This window comes from Ambystoma mexicanum, chromosome 1p, assembly GCF_040938575.1.
Source record: "Ambystoma mexicanum isolate Mex_15411 chromosome 1p, UKY_AmexF1_1, whole genome shotgun sequence".
Lineage (NCBI taxonomy): Eukaryota > Metazoa > Chordata > Amphibia > Caudata > Ambystomatidae > Ambystoma > Ambystoma mexicanum.
Window position 1 is genome coordinate 224,976,048 of NC_090921.1, and position 18,891 is coordinate 224,994,938.

Genomic DNA, 18,891 nt, shown 5'->3' on the forward strand with positions numbered 1-18,891 from the left:
ACTGCTGCCCGTGGTCTCGAACTTCACTCAAAGACTCATCCCAGTGTTTACAGGCCCGACTCGACCGGCACAACCCCGAAGAGATCCTGGCAAGCACCTGATCTTCACTGCCAAAAGCCACTTTCGTGCCACACAGACGTACCATTCTAGAACCCACTTGCCGCTTGGACTCACACGGACGTACCGTTCTAGAACCCACTTGACGTCAGCTTACCGCTGGGACTCACGCGATCCACGGTACCGGAACTGAGCTTGATCTGCTCGCACCATTGCTTGAAGCTAAGGTTTGACACTGCTGCACCGCTTAAGAACTGAAGCAAGGTATTATTGACCAATAACTGTCCCCTGGTCCATTTGGGCCCTAGATACTGATTAGACCACTTTTGAACCATTTCTTCACCCAAAGACATCTGTTGCATCTTCTCTGTGTGGTTTGATTAAAGTATAGATATTTGTATAGAACCATGATTGGACATTCTCTTTATTTTGGACTGTGCTACTGTGTTGTTTGGGTCCCTACTGGATCACATTCACACCTTCTTAAGAGCATATCCGTCTGTTCGCCCATGCTACCACAAAAGGAGGTGTATCTTTTCACTGTGCCTGTGTTACCTTTATAATTGTGTTGGCTCCTGGTTTGTAGGCGTGTGAGGGCGGCGTGAGCGTTTTAGCCTCTCCTCACCCTTGTACTCCTGCAGCGCAGAATCCAACCCGTCACTCCCATCCATAAATCAATCGGACCTGCTGTTACTTGCTCTGTGGCCCCGATTATGTGCGAGGGGAGGCAGGGGAGGGGTTACACATGCGCAGTGCAAGCCCGAACAGCTCCTGCGTGTGCTCATTGCACGCCTACGAGATGGTTTATATTGCATTGCTGAGCGGGTGGGGCAAGAGGGCCGTATAAAGCCCATTGTGAGCAGACAGTATAACTGCAACTCTGTCCGCCTATCACGGGCAACTAGAAGCCCGCCTGGGGGATGGGTGCAACTCGCCCATCTCTTGCCTTTTATATCCGCAATAGTTATTGATCGTCTTTGGATAACAGATGCATTATATTTTGTATTTGCATCTCTTTTCCAGACCCCTTGCACTCTGCCAGAACGCCCTACCCCCACTCCTAGTTTATCCCGCCTTTCTCTAATAAAACTCTTTCCCCCCAATATCATGGCCACTTTGCGTATCCTAGTAAGGGTTCCCCCGTGTTCTTCTAACATGCACTATACACATTTAGCATCCATGAATCCAATCCTTCTCGTTCCCCTGCAGGCCGGCCCCTATATCCTCCACTCTGCAGTGTCAGGCGTCCACTCATGTTTCCAAGCAGGACATTGGGCAGTAGCAGACCAGATAAAATGCCCACGTGTGTGCTCTGGATTCTACCTTTACATGCGACGAGCCGAGCAAAACCCACACCTATGGGAGGCTCACAGAAAAGCAACCTAAAGCTCTCTCTCCTATGCTTTATCCTTCCACCCTCCCATCTTTCTCTCCACCCGCGGTAGCCACTGGCTCTTTCGTTCTGTCTCTTTCTTCTTCGTCACATGTCACTTTGCTCTTCACCACTGAGCATTAAGTACTCTCGGTTTAGACAGCCCAGGCGCATAGTGCACCTGCTGCAGAGACTCGTGAATGCATCTTCTCATCCCATCCCTCTATTTCTCATATATTGTGCGGATACAGGCGTCTCCTTTATTGCTATTGCTAAAGGCTTAGGGCAAGTTGTATGTAGGGTACATTCATCTTTTATTTTGGACTGTTAGATGGCACTTTGGAACCACCTATGAGCCGAAACTATTGCATTAGAGTACAGATAGATAGAAATGGCAAATGAGGAGGGACACAAAGCTAATAGGTGTTGTTTGGTGATATTTGTCCACCCAATGACTGCCATGATCATGCTAATCCCTATGGCCATTCCCACACCGTTCCTGCCCCTCCCTGCCCAAAACACCTCCTCATGGGAACTCTGTGAGCTCGCTTTAATCAAGCCTTACCATCATTTGCACTCAAGTGCCTGCCAGGTTTTTTTTCCGAAGCAGTCTTCTGAGAGTTGTGACTTAATTAGAGCTGTAAACCCACTAAAGGGTGTAATAATGTCTTAATAAGAAGGTCTGACTTTAGCCACTCGATTTATAAGCACCCTGCGTGTCCTTCACTGAAGTCCTGTTAGAAACACTGTTGGCTTGTGTATAAGTATTAGGCATTTTCCAGGCCCATGTACTCGCACCATTTAGCACGGTGTCCGGTCAAATTTCGAATCAAAAGGGTCGAATGCCCTTTTGATCGAAACCAAAAGGATCGAAAATAAAAGGGTCTAATGTTTTTTTATTTATTTATTTTTATATTTTTTTGTTTGGTTTGTGAAAAAAAGTTTTTTTAAACGAGAAAACAGGGGGTTGGGGGGAACCCCCCCATAAAAATAAAAAAAACAAATAAAATTGGGCCCTTTTTTTCGGTCCTTTTGGTGTCGAAAAAAAGGCATTCGAGCCTTTTGTTTTCAAACCTTTAACCTAGAACCATTTAGCACTTGCTACTATCACTGGCCAGTTAACACCACTACGGCAGAGCCTTGCAGGTGTGTTTCCCATGCCTACACAAAAGCCCAAACTGTTGGCATTACCAATGCTTGTTTTGTTAGGTGTGGGAGTGGCACAGCCGCCACCTGTCTATAGGTGAAAGTCTGAATCAGATTGGGTTTGTGCTCTCCCTCTCTGTCAGGTATTGCTATAATGGAACTCTAACCATTGTATAAAGACTTGTGTAGCATTACAACTGTGGCCCTTTACTGCTCTGTGTGAGCTGCATGAGGAGCACACAACAGTGGTTGCTTAACACAGTGCAGGGTGTACAGAGAGTGCCTCTCAACTTGCCAGTGGCATGCCGTGGAACAGCACACACTGGCACTGCACTGCCCAGTGACAGCACCTATGCTGCAGGCAGATCCGGTCTTAGCGGAGGGTGGGCCGGGCCACTGCCCATGGCGCCATGCACCCAAAGGGTGCCATTAACCCCACGCCAGGTCGGGGGAGTCTTTTAAGGGCTCCCCCGATCTGGCGTAGTGAGAAAAGGTGCGGCAGGCGCTCTTTTGTTATTAAATGCACCCGCAGCGGTGGGGCGCATTTAATAACAATATCAGCACCCTATGATGATTACCTCCCCGCTCCGACGCGGGAGTGAGGAGGTTTTCATTGGAATAGGGCGCTGATGCATTAGCATGCATAAGTCTCGTATTCCAGTGACTAAACCCCTGCGAGGCGCCGGAGCAGGGAGGGACAAAACAAATGTGGTTCTCCTTCTCCTCCCGCCCTACCTCTCCCCCTGTCGACCAAGGGCGCGCAGGGTGGGGGGGGGCGTCAATTCGCCAGGGCGCTGCTGCCCCTAAGGCCGGCCCTGGCTGCAGACAACACTTCACACTGAGCCAGCATCATTTTACACTGACCACTCTGCACGCACATCCACTGGCGACACTGACACAGTCAGTAACCCCGGAAAGTACCAGTAAGAATATGGACACATTCACCTCCTACAGCATGGTAAATACTCTTCCAATTTCGAGTGGGCATCATTTTCCGGGGATGTGCAAAATAGCACTATGCCAGTAATACACTGGGGAGTTAAGTGCTTGCCTCGGAGTTCCTCGTGAAACCTGCAGTCACACATTTGAACCTGCAGCACTGACTCATCATTCATCCTTTTGTGATTGATAAATGGAGTAGTTAATTTGATTAGCAATAACAATGATTAAAGACTGAGTGGGTGGAACCCAGCATGATTAAGTGATATTATTTTAAGAAATGCATATAATGAGATTAGTGCATGCCAAATAAACATTGGATGTCACATGGAAAGGCAGATATCACTCATTCAAATGAGCTCTGAATGCAGAGGGAGTGTAAACTCAACTCACTTTGACTGGGGGGGGGGGGCATAACCTACTCTATAATGCGGGAGAGGTATTCTAAGCCACATTTCCATTCCCTGTACCAGCAGTAAAGGCAGCAACCTCATGCATTAGCCCAATTTGTTGGCTTTGCCAATGCTTGTTTAGATGTTTCTTTGAGATTCTGGAGAACCTTGTTCCAGTGGGCTCTGTGAATAAGGCAGAGGGTTTTGAAGCTGAAGCTAGCTCTCATAGGGTGAATAGCGGGTACTCCAAAAGTTACAAGTGAGGCACCTATCTGAAACGCAAAATGAAATGATCAGTTGGAGTCCGTGATAACCAGATACTACTCTCACTGTTACCCGTTTCACTAGTGTTTTTGGCGTGGGTAATGTTTTTGATGTCCTTACCTAAATGACATCAGTCCTACTTAAGAGGAGCATGATTGCATTTGTGCATTAAGGATTATACTGTGCACAATGATCAGTTTAGATAAGTGTATTGGTGTGCTTGCTATGGTGTGGAAACCATTTCACCCACCCTCCAATTATTTCAGAGCATACTGCTGTTTAGCTCCTGAAGAATGTTCCAGTACTGACGTATTGGAGATAGAAACATGTTGGGCTGTTTATATAACCACACAGTTTGTACCATTAAAGATTTGTACTAAGGCCTGTGTAGGTTGGATTATTACGGTGAATCAATTTGTTTTTTCTGTGGAATTGTATTACATATGTTGATGTTTGTAGTGGGTTTTATGTGGTGTTACATTTTGTGCAATACCTGTTTTAATATATGAATTTTATAATAACATTGTATTTATAACCATGAAACTGATCTGGTGTATGATCTAATTGATGAGAACCACCAACATTTGTTGTTTTTAGTGTTTGTTTTTTTATCTTCTTTATATATGTATATATATAGCGTTGTATTGTCACCCAGACAGTAGACAAAAATGGTCTGCGTGGCCTATTACAGAAAAACCTGGGTTGTTTAACCTGTTTATATCTGAAAGCTCTCGTAGGGAGCCAGGGCAGTGAAGGAAGAGCAGGCGTGAGGTGGTCCCGACTTTTGAGGTCCAGGATGAGTCTCAGTCAGTACTTTATTTTGATCACTTTAAATTGCTGCATTAGGTTATTGGGGAGCCCAAAGAAGGGACTGTTGCAATAATCAAGGCGTGGGAGTAGTTATGCAGAAGGCTTCTATGTGATTTCCTCGAGGGAGAATTCATAGATTATTATTTTGATTTTTTTTGGTCAGACATTTTACTGTAAATCTATGCCGGGGAGACCCCCTCACAACGTACCCGTACCCTCTCTACATTTTTTGTATTACCCGAACCAACCCCCCAACATACATGATGTCTCCCTAGAAGGTGGCCTGAATATTTTGAGACATGTGGAGACCTGCTGCTGGAAGTAAGACTTCTTTGTGAGTTTATGAATACGGGAAGCAAATGCTAAAGAGGACTCCAAGGTATTTGGATAAAGCAACATGAGTTGGGGGCGAAAGAGAAGGGGACCTGCAATAGGGAGAGTAGAGGGAATGCAGCTGCCGAAATAGATGATTTCCGTCTTTAGAGCGTTCAGGCAGGAGGAAGCAATGCCAGGTGCGACCGTAGGCAGATTCCTCATGACTGGAGGCTGGGTAGGGTATGAAAGATGGGCATACACTGGGCGAGGAGGTCAGCTAGAGATCGCAGGTAAACATTGAAAAGGCGCAGGGTGGAGCCTTCAATGACAGCAGTGTTGGATGATAGAAAGTGTGAGATCAAGCACAGAGCGGAACCGGAAGTGGCAATATACTTCCTTAGCGGTGAAGGAAGGTCCTGCGGTTAACAGTGGCAGGAGCCTCCGAGAAGTTGAGAATGGAAGGGCAGTTGACATTGAGTTATGACCGTATGTAATCTCGCATGAAGGGTCATGGGGCTTTCTTTAAGTGCAGTTATTTTGAGACATTGGAAACCTGACATTGGGCATTTCGTGTGCATGGCGCTTCATGCCTTAGGCCACCAATCACAGGACCGGGTATTGAACCCATGCTGCTTAGTGTAGTGCTTCTTCCAAGACACACACGTTACTGCAGAGCTAGTTTCGAAAGTCTTGACTGACTGTATTTCAGACCACCAATTGAAAAGAATGGGTGGTCTCCAAGTGAAACCTGTTAACTTGGGGCCTGTTTTTGATGGTGCATTTAAAGCAAAATGTCACTTTTCAGCGGTTCCACTGAAGGTACTGCAGAACCGCGCCACTGCTTAAAAGGATTGAATAATTGGGCTAACTATAACAAGCATTGGCCGTGCCAACAGCTTGGGCTTTTGTGTAGGCATGGCAAAGGCACTAATGAAGTACAGCTGTCGAGTTATTAACTGGCCATTGATGGTAGCAGGTGCAAAATGGTACGAGCACCTGGACATCTAATAGAAGGGCCTGGCAAATGCCTAATACTTATACACAAGCCAAAACTGTTGGCTTTGCCAATGCTTGTTTGTAAGATGACTTCAGTGAACGACACGCATAGTGGTCATAAATCGAGTGGTTGAAGGCAGACCTGGTTAAGACATTTTGATTACACCAGCAGCGGGTTTACAAGTCCAATTAAGTCATTAACTCTCAGGAGACTGCTTTGAAAAAAACACTGGCAGGCACTTCCAGTGCAAAGTTTGATGGTAAGGCTTGATTAAAGCGAGCTCAAAGAGTTCCCATGAGGAGGTATTTTGGGAGTGGAAGGGCAGGAACTGGGTGGAAATGGCCTTTGGGATTAGCATAACCACGGGCAGTCAAGGGGGGGGCAAATAACCAAACAACACCTACAGGCTTTGTGTCCCCCCCCTTCATATGCCATTCCTCCCTCTCTGTACTGTAATGCAATAGCTTTAGCGTATAGGTGTTGCAAGCCACGCCCAATAGCCCAAACTAAACATGATAATAACAGTAGGAATCACTACCAAATGTGCAGATGAAGTAGCAAGGATCCTGTGTTATGCAAAGTGCTTTCATGCTGCCTGGGGCAAGTCTTGAGCCCCCTATGCCATCTCGCCAGTGGATTGCCAAGTACGGTATTCTCGTTCCTGTGTCCCTTCCCATTCTTGGCACCCTACTACTTCAAATCTGTATATACATTATATCTCCTAATGAAACATGTTCATGAAACTCCACCAGCGATCATGCCACGTGCAATATGTTCACTCACTCTCTGGAAAGCTGCAGAAGGCTTTCTTTCTTGGGTAAGACTTGCTGGGGTGACCGCTGTGGAGCTGGAGCTGCTCTAGCTTCAAGCTAGAACGCATTCTGTTGTTGTACATCCCTAAGTCATTTCCATTTCCAGTGTAACCTGGATTACTGTCTGGCCATTTGCTCCAACACTTGCCATTGGTTGGGTGTGCAGTATATGGAGCTACTCATTGCCATTTGTCCCAACCTAAAAATAAAAGCCATGCAGACGCAAACTCAGCTTGCAATGAGACTCTTGCCTGGCCACCTAGACCTATCTTTTAAAAGCATGTTTCATATAGCTCTTCCTTATTCGGCTCCAAAGGCTATTCAAAATGGCTGCTGCTGGAACGCCGCTTTCAGGGTGATTCGCTTGTCATGCTTGACAGAGCAGCTGCATCCCCTGCAGGCATGGACTTGTTGATAGACTGGCAGAGAGCGAACGCTCTTTCTCGCATGACCTAAAAATGAGGGTGTGCTTTTGCCTAGCAAAACTCCTGATCCCCACAGTTTTCTTGCTAGCTTTCCTTTGCCTTTATGGGCATTAGTATCAGATAGCTGATGGGCTTGGGTTGTTGGTATTTACCATTCCCCACGGCTCTAGCTGCGCCCCCTGATCATGAAGCACCCCGACATTTATTTGTTTCTCCTCTGCCACGCAGATATATTACGCCCACGCCCATTCTTGATCGGATGCATTTACTTGGTGTTCCCAATGTACTTTTTTTACTATTTCTTAATGTACTTTTTATGTACTAAATGGGATTTTGTGAAGGGGGCTGAACTGACGGGGTCCAAGATGGCTGTACTTTGGGAGAGCTACTACGCCAGACTTCTCTTCTTCATCTGGCTTGCCCTGCCCTTTGGGGTTCACTAGCATTTGAACCCCGATGGCGAATATCTGGAACGCTTCTCTTAGTGACTGCAGATACGCAGTGTCACTTGGGACCATCAACATGGATATGGGGACCGGCCATAACCATGGTTACGCCATGAAGCAATGATGGTACGAAGGCCTGCTGCGGTGAACCCCAGTCTGACTCCCGTCATGTAGACCAGGTCTTTGGAGTAGGTACATCGGCTCCAGGAAGTAGCAAGTCTATTGAGAGTGTGGCCTGCCTGGGCTATGGTAGAGGAGTGGTGGCGGAACTCGAGACCAACATGTCAGCACAAGGCCCTGAAACCAGCAGCTGGCGGATGACTGGGCTTGACGAGGCGCTATTTCTGTGGTCTCTATGCAGGTATGGGCGTAGACGCGGGGTGACTCTGGCTGGCCTGGCAGTGTTTTACGTGTTGGGTCCTGAAAAATGTACCCTGGAAATCGTTTCACAAGTAGGTTCTATACCAGATGTGCTGTAGGACACCTGAAGAGGGGAACAATGGCTGGTTCTGGGGTTTCCCGGTTTTGTTCTGAGGTGTACTCTTCGTGTGCGGGCTTGGACGTACTTTGTGGAATTCTGATGAGTTGTTCAGCACATTGACAGGGATGTAATGGGTTGAAGATGTCTGTTTTGTGGTTTCCAGAGACACAAGGTGGGGTTCTACGTTGGATGGCTAAACAGGAGGGTCCACGAGGGCATCCCGGATTCTCATGCTCACGCCTATCCGTCCCATAAAGCCTGGCCAGTAGAAGCCCTTTTTTACATTAAAAAAAGCCTGAATGATAACGGAATCCCTGCAACGCCTGGCTTTCCAGTCAAGTAGAGTGCATAAGTAAACCTTTACTTAAGAGACAACACCCCAGCCGCTTCTGGAGAGCTTGCAACTTGGGGAGACCTAAGATGGCGGCTGTTCACGATTGATATCCATTCTAGGAGAGGATGCTTGGGAACCGGACTAGAATTTGTAGTGGGTGTTTTCCTGGGGCGTACACCACAGGGAGACAGCACGTCATTGCTTTACGCTGAGATATTCTTTATTAGTGTGGCCCTCCTGTTTTCTTTTCTCATCCTGCCCTTTATAGGACCCCTTAGTTAGGCCCGCTGGGTGGCCTTCAGGCCGTTAGTGTGGGCATGATAGTCTTTAAAAGGGATTGGTGGATGAATGTTTAAGACCATGTTTGTTGCTGTTGTTTCATTGTGATGGCCTCTTAAGGGCTGCTGTATGTTGTTTTTGCCCTTTTCCCTAGACCGCAATGCTTTTTTATAAAAAATATTGAAAACTTAAAACATGAATGTCCTCTTTCATGGGTAAAGCCTTAACACCCAACCACCCTGAAACGATGAAACATGTACTTAACATTGTGAATTCTGCAAACCAGCTCAGGATAGTTCGCTTTTGACCATATTGCTAGTGTGGTGGACCAGAAGAAGTAGTCTGACAGACTGAGGACATTTCTAAGACTTTTAATGAAATAATAATGAAAGAAAGGCCTAACTCTCCCTATCGCTACGGGGTTGTTTCCTACCTACCATCGTCCGTTGTCAAAAGTCCAAAGAAAATGTCCTCTGTTCAAAACCTACTTCTGACTATCCCTACCACTATACATAATAACTAAATAGCACCAGAATGTGCAGCTTCTGGTAACTTCCCTTTAGCCGGACCTCATGGGCTTCTTCTCGGGTTATTCCATTAAAATAAAAAAAGGTTCAGAGAGTTCTGAAAAGTGGTTAAAACTCAATAACGGTTTCTCAAGTTTCCTTGATTGTCTCTTATAAGTCTCTGTAGCTCTTGATATGAGTTTACGGATTTGTTTGCTGTGATGCTACGGAACCTTCCTATATCATTCTTACACCCCTTTTGGTGATTTTTTAATCTTCTCCTCGACGCTTTAACTCCTCTGGACTCTTTAAGTTTCAAATTGTCTGTGATAGGGCGTTAGGGACCCTTTTAAGTCGATTGACACAACAACTCTTGTCGCCTCTCCAAAGGCTTATACTTCGGGTTTCTCAGGCAACCCGTAACCGGTGATCACACTTAATTCAATTGGTTTCTCAATGTCTCTCATAGAGCGCTGCCAGTGCTCGTCAACCATTATATTGAACAACTCTCTTGGCAACTCTCTTGGGATGCAAGGCAAATTTTGGGTTTCTCAAGCTCCCACAATCAGTTTTATAACCTGGTTCATGCAGTTCATTCAGTCCCAGTTGCCTCCCTCTTTCCTAAACGACCCTGATTCCTTCTCTTAGGTTGGGCTGGTGCACAGGGCTTGGCAGCGGGATATAGCGGGTTTGCCTTCTCTCGTTCTCTGCTTCCTTGACTCTACCGTCAACTCGCTCTCGGCATCGGTTCGCTTTGGTAAGCTCTGCACACGTCGTCAGATGAGAGGTTTCGTTCCTCCAGGTTTGACTCGTCTCAGCATTGTTTAGCAGGCCACAGGCCCACCATGGCTTCCTCTTAGTCACGCCAACAAGCAGGACGGTTCTTGTGAGTCTGTGCCTGCAGCGGTTGTTCCACTACTCGCTACACCAGGCTTCCATCATTCTCTTGGGGCAATTTTCTGCTCTCAGGCTGCTGCTGGATCGGCTCTCCGCCTCTCGGGCACATGCCCACATCGGAGGTCCTTCCCTGCGTAAGGTTCTCTCTCTTTGATTCAAATTTTCGCTTGGGTTTTTGTACGTCATCCGAAACAAAAGGGATATGTCTTTCCTCTTTGACTAGGCAGTTCAGACAGGATCTATTATTACCTGAAACCAAAGAGATTGAGGAAATGTCACTACTTGGTAGATTCAGAACAAAAGTACTCAAAACAGAAGTAACAACAGTTTTCCAATCCCCATGTAGGCAGATAATGGTCTCTTGACTGGGAGTTCCTTATCGGAATGTGAGTCCTTGTCCCCAAGAGGGGAGTCCCTCCAAGTTGGCCCTACTTGTCCAGACCCCTAGGGAGGCTCTTGCTTAGTGGGCTCCCCTCCCTAGCTTCAGAAGAGTTGGCTCCCCGCTGGGGAGAAGATTCATCACACTGGACTTGGTGCATTGGAACGTGAAACCTTCCCGAATCCTGAAGTTAGAAGCATTGAAAACACGTCTTTGATGTACAAAAGCACATAGTGATGGTAGAGGTTGCTTTTTGCCCTGAGTTCAACAAACCCATTCATTCATTGCACCTGTCAAGAACACAGTGGTACTGTACATCCCTGTCTAAGGTCCCTTTCCAGGATGAAATGGGCCTATGTCTGTCAATGTGCTTGTATACTTGCCATTGGTTGGGAACAGAAGCTTTATTTTGCAATATATGGAGCTACCAATTTATGGAGCTACCCATTTCAATTGGTCCCAGGATTTAGAAATAAAAGCCTTTGAGACACAACCTCAGCGTGCAGTGTGATTGTTGCCTGGCCACCTGGATCTACCTGCACAGTAGTTGTAGACCAGGGTTGTCCAACTCCAGGCCATGAGGGCCAGGAACATGTCGGATTTTCAAGATACCCCCCTTTAATATTTATGAAATAAATTTGCATACAATGATACTAAATGTATGCACATTTATCCCCATAAATATTAATGAGGGATATCCTGAAAACCCATCAGGATTCTGGCCCCCGAGGCTTGGAGTTGGACAACCCTGTTGCAGACAGTCTGCCAAGATGAATCAGGATGGATGTGCCATGTAGACCTCATGAATGATTTGCATGTGTTAGGATAAGCAGGTGTTGATAGCATTCACAAGGTTAATTGATCATCATCCAAATAAATCAGTGACCAGTGCTTACACGACCCGCACTTGCTCGAGAACGTGCAGCCTCCATGAAGCATCCCAGCTACCTCTCTCTTGAGCCTGATGGGCCCCTGCATTGTTTTGTGCACTTCGTAACCATGGCATCACAAGCTGCAAGAATTTGCTAATAAATGTGGCTAACACGGGAACATCACCTTGCAGAGCCCATCCTGTTTATGGCTATGACGGTTGTATTGGTGACAAAGTAAGTCACAGAGTCACTGCCTAAGTCATTCTATTGACGCAAGATGCATATTCTTTGTTCACGCATGTTTTTATATTGTGCTACTTTCCCTGGATGTCCTTCTATCATCAAATCATGCATGTTTGACCTGGAACAGTTTGGACAGAACCATTGTGCTCACCATCCGTCCCCTTGTCTCTCTCTCTTCTCTCTCAGGCGAGCACCTGCGCATCTGTCCCCAGGACTACACCTGCTGCGCCAGCGAGACAGAGGAGCGGCTCAACTGGCAGAGTGAGATGGACTTCAAGGCTCTGGTGGAGGACAGCAGCAGCTTCCTTCTCAGTGGCTTCACTGCACGGCACCGGAAGTTCGATGGTGAGGAGGCAGCTACTTCCGTTCTTGTCACGAAGAGCGAGCAGGGAATATTCCTAGATTGCATGATGGGGCTGGGGTGAGCGCGAGGCTGTATGGGACCTGCTCACAAGGGATATCCCTGCTGTCTCTGACCTGGATTTTCCTGTTTGTGTACACCAAGCAACAGCTCATCTGTCTTGGACGTCATGTGACTTTGTAAGATCTGAAAAACCAGTATTGATAGCTTTTCTATTTAAGGCAAGGCCTACAGGATTTGTGTAACTAGAGTATTAGTTCTAATGTCTATTGCTTTAATCTTTAAATCTTGGTTACTTGATGGATGGACTCCACTGCTTCTTTCTGATCTTCCTTCCCTACCTGGCTAAATTCTTTCCCTGCCTATTTTTCCTCTATCCCTACATTAAATGCTTCCGTTTCCTTTTAATGGCCCGTCTTTCCATCCGTATTAATGTTCTTTTGCCCAACTTCCTTTCGCCATTGGCTTCTCTCTTCTATACAGTTCTTCCTCTGTACCCCTGCCTCCTGTTCCCTCAATACCTTGTATCTCCCAGTGTAAATCCCCACTTTTCTTTTTCCCTCTCTGCTTTCTGATATTTCATTACTCTCACTTACCTAATGAGCAGCCTCTCTCCGCTTTTTTCTAATGGTTCCCTTCCCCCACTTCCCTTGCTAGGCATAATGTATGTACTCTCACTCCCTGTCTTCTTGTCCTATTGTCCTCTAACACCTTCATCGTTTCTCCATATCGCTGCAGAGTTCTTCCGGGAGCTGATCTATATCTCGGAGAAGTCAATGAGCCAGATGTTCACTCAGACCTATGGGCGCCTGTACACACAGAACGCCCAAGTCTTCGATGAGCTGTTCAAAGAGCTGCACCAGTACTACCTTGGGGGGAAGGTCCACTTGGAGGACACGCTGAGTGAATTCTGGACCCGCCTCCTGGAGCGCATGTTCCAGCTGGTCAACTCCCAGTATCTGTTCACCGAGGAGTACCTAGAGTGTGTGAGCAAACATTCGGAGCAGCTGCGTCCATTTGGGGACGTGCCACGCAAGTTGAAGGTCCAGGTGAGTTCGGCAGGGAAGAGAGGCTGGTCATTCATTAGCATTGCATGCAAGTCCCTGGATCAGATTGTATCATCAAAACCCTTACTAGAGTTCCACTCTGTGATTGAATTCACGAAACAAGAATCAGTGAGATTGGGCGTAAGGGTGCCGGATAGTGTAAACCAACTATTGTATCATTGTATGTTTGCAAACCTTGATAAATCCTACCAGGTCATTCACATTTTGTCAATGTTCGAGATTATACAAATTTGACGAGGCCATCCTGTAGACCTGGCTGCACACTCGTGTCAGAGAGATGGCACTGGCTGGATGGAAGTGCTGGTGATCACATACATGGGACTCCTTTAAAAGGCAGTAAATCACAGGTTTTATGTGGGACTATTTCTGTCTGCAGCAGTACTCAAAACCTGTTATGTAACCCATACGTGTTGGTCAGTCAGTAAGGGGTCTGTAATCTTAAAGTCATCTGTGGATTGAGAGCTAGATGGCTGGCCCTTCTTGTACCCTGCCCTGCCTTGTGGCATTGTTCCCTGTGTTGCCTTTATTACTTTCTTCTGGTACATAACCCTGACTCTTCATGACTTTTGTTTATTCCTGGGCCTGTACCTGCTTTCATGGCCCGCCCCCGGTACTCTGTGTACTGTTGGTCCTGGCGTGGATTCTCCCCTTCGGCCTCCAAATAGTTATTTGATTCTGAAGTATTGTTTCTTTTGTGCACATTCTTGTTGCTGCTCTCATTCCTACTGTGCCTGCCGATTTTCTTCCTGTCTATTAACCTACTCCTCTGTTGTTACCGTCCCCCATCCATGTGTTTCTACCCCCTAGTTTGCTCTCTTTGTCTCCCCTCCATGCTCACCCTGGCCCTCTTCTTGCCCCACAGCCCCCTCGTCTCCTCGCTCCCGCCTCTAGCACATGTTGTCACTCTCTGCCCTGCATCTTTTTCTTCCACCTCTCCTGCATCCTCTCTGTCACTATCACCCCTACTGGTACACATTACTTAAACCTGCATTTGTTTTATCTATTTGTATAGCGGAGGCCAGGCCCAAGGGCAACCGGGCGCATATCTTAGTAGAACATTACATTACATTACAAGTAAAGGAGCAGTACATTACATGTGGGGCATGTCATCACAAAAGTCCTAGCAGATTGCAACAAAGTAAACAATAGACGTTACAAATCAGGCATCGATCATCAGAACAAAGCAGGGTCCCGGATGGCCCGTCCAATACAGAGGAGCAGTTATTAGTAGGATGTAGCTAACCAGAGCTTGGCTTTGTGTTTGAATTGGTTGAATGAAGGTAGCGTTCTGATCAGGAGTGGTGCAGTGTTCCAGAGCTTGGCTGCCAGGACAGGGAAGCTAGCGCTTCCAGCAGAGTGGAGCTTGAATCTATGGATCGCAAGGCCTTGGTTTTGTGTAGATCTGAGTGCTCGTGCTGGTGTATATTGAGTGAAGCGCGAGGCTAGGTATGAGGGAGCCTGGTGGTTAATGCATTTGTAAGTGAGGGCCAGAGCTTTCAGGGAGATCCTTTAGGCAACTGAGAGGCAGTTGAGGCTCGGATAAAAGGGTCTCGGAGGTAGAACAGAGAGTGGGAGTTATTGAGGACCACATCCAAGATCATGCCTCTGCCCTAACTGAGGTCCAACCCTCAATTAGACTTCTGCAAGACAAGTACGACATCCTAGAATACAAGCAGGAGGACCTGGAAAATATGGCCCGGCGCAACAACCTCCGTATTCGGGGGGTTCCTACTTCGATCCCAGACAAGGGGTTGGCTGAATACGTGGGCCTCTTTCAGTCTCTCCTCCCTGACCTTGAAGACTCACAGCTTCTCCTAGATCGCACCCACAGGCTGAACCCCCGTCGCGGAGTGGAGTCAGATGGCCCACCTGACGTCATCACCAGGGTGCACTTCTTTACCACGAAAGTAGCCATCTCGGCGATAAGCTGCTCCAAAGATGAAATCACATTCCAAGCGACCTCCCTCCAGATCTTTCAGGATCTTTCCCCTCTTACTCTCCAAAGGAGGCGAGCCCTCCGCCCGTTAACCACTCTTCTTCAAGCCCAAAAAATCCGCTACAGATGGCTCTTTCCCACTGCCTTGCAATTTTCCTACAAGGGATCACTAAGGAAAATTAGCCACCTGGAAGATGCTGAAAACATCTTGCGCCCAGATGCTTCCAGGCCTTCGCCTCCCCGCCCACCGAGGCAACGGCTGACTCGGACTTTGTGGCCTCCCCTAACCCCACTCAAAATTCCTGTTCGAGGGTTCCTTGATTCCGGAAGAGGAAGTAGCGGGTGTGGTCCCATGATGGAGTCACAGCTTTCTGTCCCGGCTTGTCAGCCCGGCACCATGAAGCCGATCAGCACCCACAGGAACACAGATGAGCTCCATCCCCAAAGCAGCAGGCATTATTCCACGGCCCATGCCCAGTTCCAAGGCACAATCCACCTATGAGTCCTTGGAACGATCCACCGAGACTACCTGTAAGATTAGCCATGTTGGCTACATACTGTTCTATGGCCCCATTGGCCAGGGGAGGCTCTAGACCTACAAAAGGTCCGCCACCCCCAGTTAAAACTCGGTCCTCCCGTTGGCGGCCCGAGCAAATACCCCATAGGCAGGTTAATGAATGGCCACACACTATACGACATGATGGCTGATTCCTCCACATCTCCCCCTCTTCCCCAAGACTTGTTAACGGCCCCGGAACTAGTCCCGGAACATCGGACTTTGAGGTTTGTCTCCCTGAATGCCAAGGAACTGAATTCACCCACCAAACGCAAGTCCATTCTACAGAAACTTCAGACTGACGATGCAGCAGTAGCTATGCTACAGGAAACCCATCTGCTGCCGGCGGACCACGGCCGCCTAAACTCCCGAAACTTCCGAAGCAACTCTTCGCATCTGGGAACTCCAAGAACGGTGGCACAGCTATCCTATTTGGGAGGGGACTGAACCCTCAAATTGTAGACTCCATAAGCTGCCCGGAGGGGCGGTACATGGCGGTGAAATGCCTGCTGCTGGGACAACTCTACTCCATAATCTCTGTATACGCACCCAACTCAGGCCAGGCGCTGTTCTGTTAGTCCCTGAGTACGACTCGCTCTCCTTTTCTGGAGGGCCAGATAGTGATTGGTGGTGACTTCAATGGGTCCCGGTCCACACGAAAGACAAGTCGCACCCGCCCAGTGCCGGGGACCTCACTATAGCCCTGGCTCTCCTGCAACTATTCAGAACTTTGGGGGTGGTGGACGCATGCAGGGTACTCCACCCATCCGAAAGAGACATTTCCTTTTATTCTTATGTCCACAGAACCTTCTCCAGGATAGACCTTCTCCTAGTATCCCCGAAAATCTTCACATTCACCAACAATGTGACAATCAGCTCCAGAATCTTGTCTGATCACGCCCCGGTGACCCTAGAAATCCGAGTGCAGGAACCGTCTAACCCCCAACAGTGCAGATGGACACTATATGATCCGATTCTTAACGAGATGCCACTCAGAGACGCGATCGCAACCACGATCACCAACTTTTTTAAGGAAAACCCCAGCAAAGACACCTCCTCCGCCAACAATTGGGACGCAATGAAGGCAGTAGTGCAGGGAGAACTGATTGCGCAAGGAGCGGCCTATCACAGGCATAAACGACAAATTCGCCAGGGTCTTGAGGAAGAACTTAACAAAGCAGAAAGGACCCATAAGGAGAAGGGCTGGACCCCTAAAACTCAGCGAGCCATCCGGATAGCACCAAAAAAGATCGAGGCCCACTACGCCGAGCACACTGCCCACCAAATGGCAAAAGCTAAACAGTTTTACTATGCTAAGAACAACAAAGCGAACAAGCTACTGGTGGCCAAACTTGCCAGGTGAAGAGGAATAACACGATTGTGGGCCTGCGGGACCAACAAGGCAAAGTCCAATACACTGACCAGGACAAACTACAGCTCGCAACGGCCCACCTGACCCAGGTGATGACCGCTCCGGTACGGGACATGAAGGAACAGAGGGAATACCTACAGAATGCAGCGCTTCCCCGACTAAAAAGAACAGTCCGTGACTCTCTGGAGGCACCGATTACTGACGAGGAAGTGGACGAGGCAATAAAAGTCCTTAAATCCCGGGCACCAGGCCCGGATGGATATTCAACTAGGTTTTACAAGATTTTCAAACCCCAATTATTAGCGCCTCTGGTACAGTTGTTTAACTCATTCAGGACCACGGGCACTATAACCCTGTCCATGCAGGAGTCAATTACGGTGTTACTGCCTAAACCTGGAAGCGATCCGAAGAACCCTGCGTCATATAGACCCATCGCCCTGCTCAACATAGATGCTAATATATACTCTAAAATTCTAGCAACACGACTGTCTCAGTTCTTGCCGGAGATAATCAGTGCTGATCAGAGTGGCTTCCTCAGACACCGCTCCACGGTCGACAACATCCGGAGGGCCTTTAGATCTGGCGGAACTTGCCTCCTGAGACTCCCGGGAGCTGGTGCTTCTGGCCCTGGACGCAACCAAGGCACTCAACAAAGTGGATTGGACATTTATGAGGCTCACCCTTGAGGCCTTTGGATATGGCCCGGAATTCTGCGCTATGACGCTGGAAAACTACAAAGCTCCCAAAACCCTTCTCAGAGTTAATGGCACCCTTTCCTCCCCTATCAGCCTAACCTGCGGAACCAGACAAGGATGTCCACTGTCGCTGCTCCTCTTCGCACTAATCATGGAGCCGTTTGCCCAACGGATCAGGTTGAATCCTGCAATCAAAGGCTTCCAATCAGGCACGGAACACCACAAACTGGCCCTCTATGCAGATGATGTCCTTCTGACTATCACAGAGCCTCGTTCCTCCCTCCCTCAAGCCCTGGCTGAGATAGCGAGCTATGGAAGGGTCACGGGCTTTGCCATCAATTTCCGGAAAACAGCTGCCATGGGAGTGGGTCTGTCCCGGGAAGACCAAGAAGCCATAATCCCTCTGTGCCCAATACAATGGACGACCAGGGGAATCAGCTACTTAGGAGTCCAGATCCCGGCTAACCCAAGCGAGGTCTATCGGGCTAATTTCCCCCCACTATTTACAGACCTGGAGGCAGACTTAAAGCGTTGGGCGGCACAAGAGATATCGCTGATGGGCCGATTTACAGCCCGTAAAATGAACTTACTACCGAGATTCCTGTACGCTTGCTCCCGGTGCCGGTTCCGGCGCCAGCCCTTCAACACCTACAGAAGAAAATGCTGCAGTTTATTTGGAGGGGGAAAAAAGCCAGAATCCCTAAATCCACGATGCTGGGCAACGTGAAACTCAGTGGCCTCGGGGTCCCAGACCTACAGAAATACCAAATGGCGGCTCAGCTGTCCTGTATTCAATCGTGGCAAATCCTTACTAACCGCCCTAGATGGGTGGACCTCGAACAGGCGCAACTACCCCTCTCACTACGCTTTCTCCCACACATGCATCCTCCGGAACGGCGACAGAGGCAGAATCTTCTGGTGACCACCAAACATACCAT

General features: G+C 48.0%; 1 protein-coding gene across 1 annotated transcript in view; it reads left to right on the forward strand.

The window, feature by feature from the left end:
* The window catches only part of GPC2 (glypican 2), a 238,017-nt gene that overhangs the window by 62,889 nt on the left and 156,237 nt on the right, over positions 1–18,891 (forward strand). The window contains exons 2-3 of the mRNA XM_069646425.1: positions 12,153–12,311; positions 13,066–13,376. Of these exons, the coding sequence (XP_069502526.1) occupies positions 12,153–12,311; positions 13,066–13,376 (470 nt within the window). The remainder of the gene's footprint in view (positions 1–12,152; positions 12,312–13,065; positions 13,377–18,891) is intronic.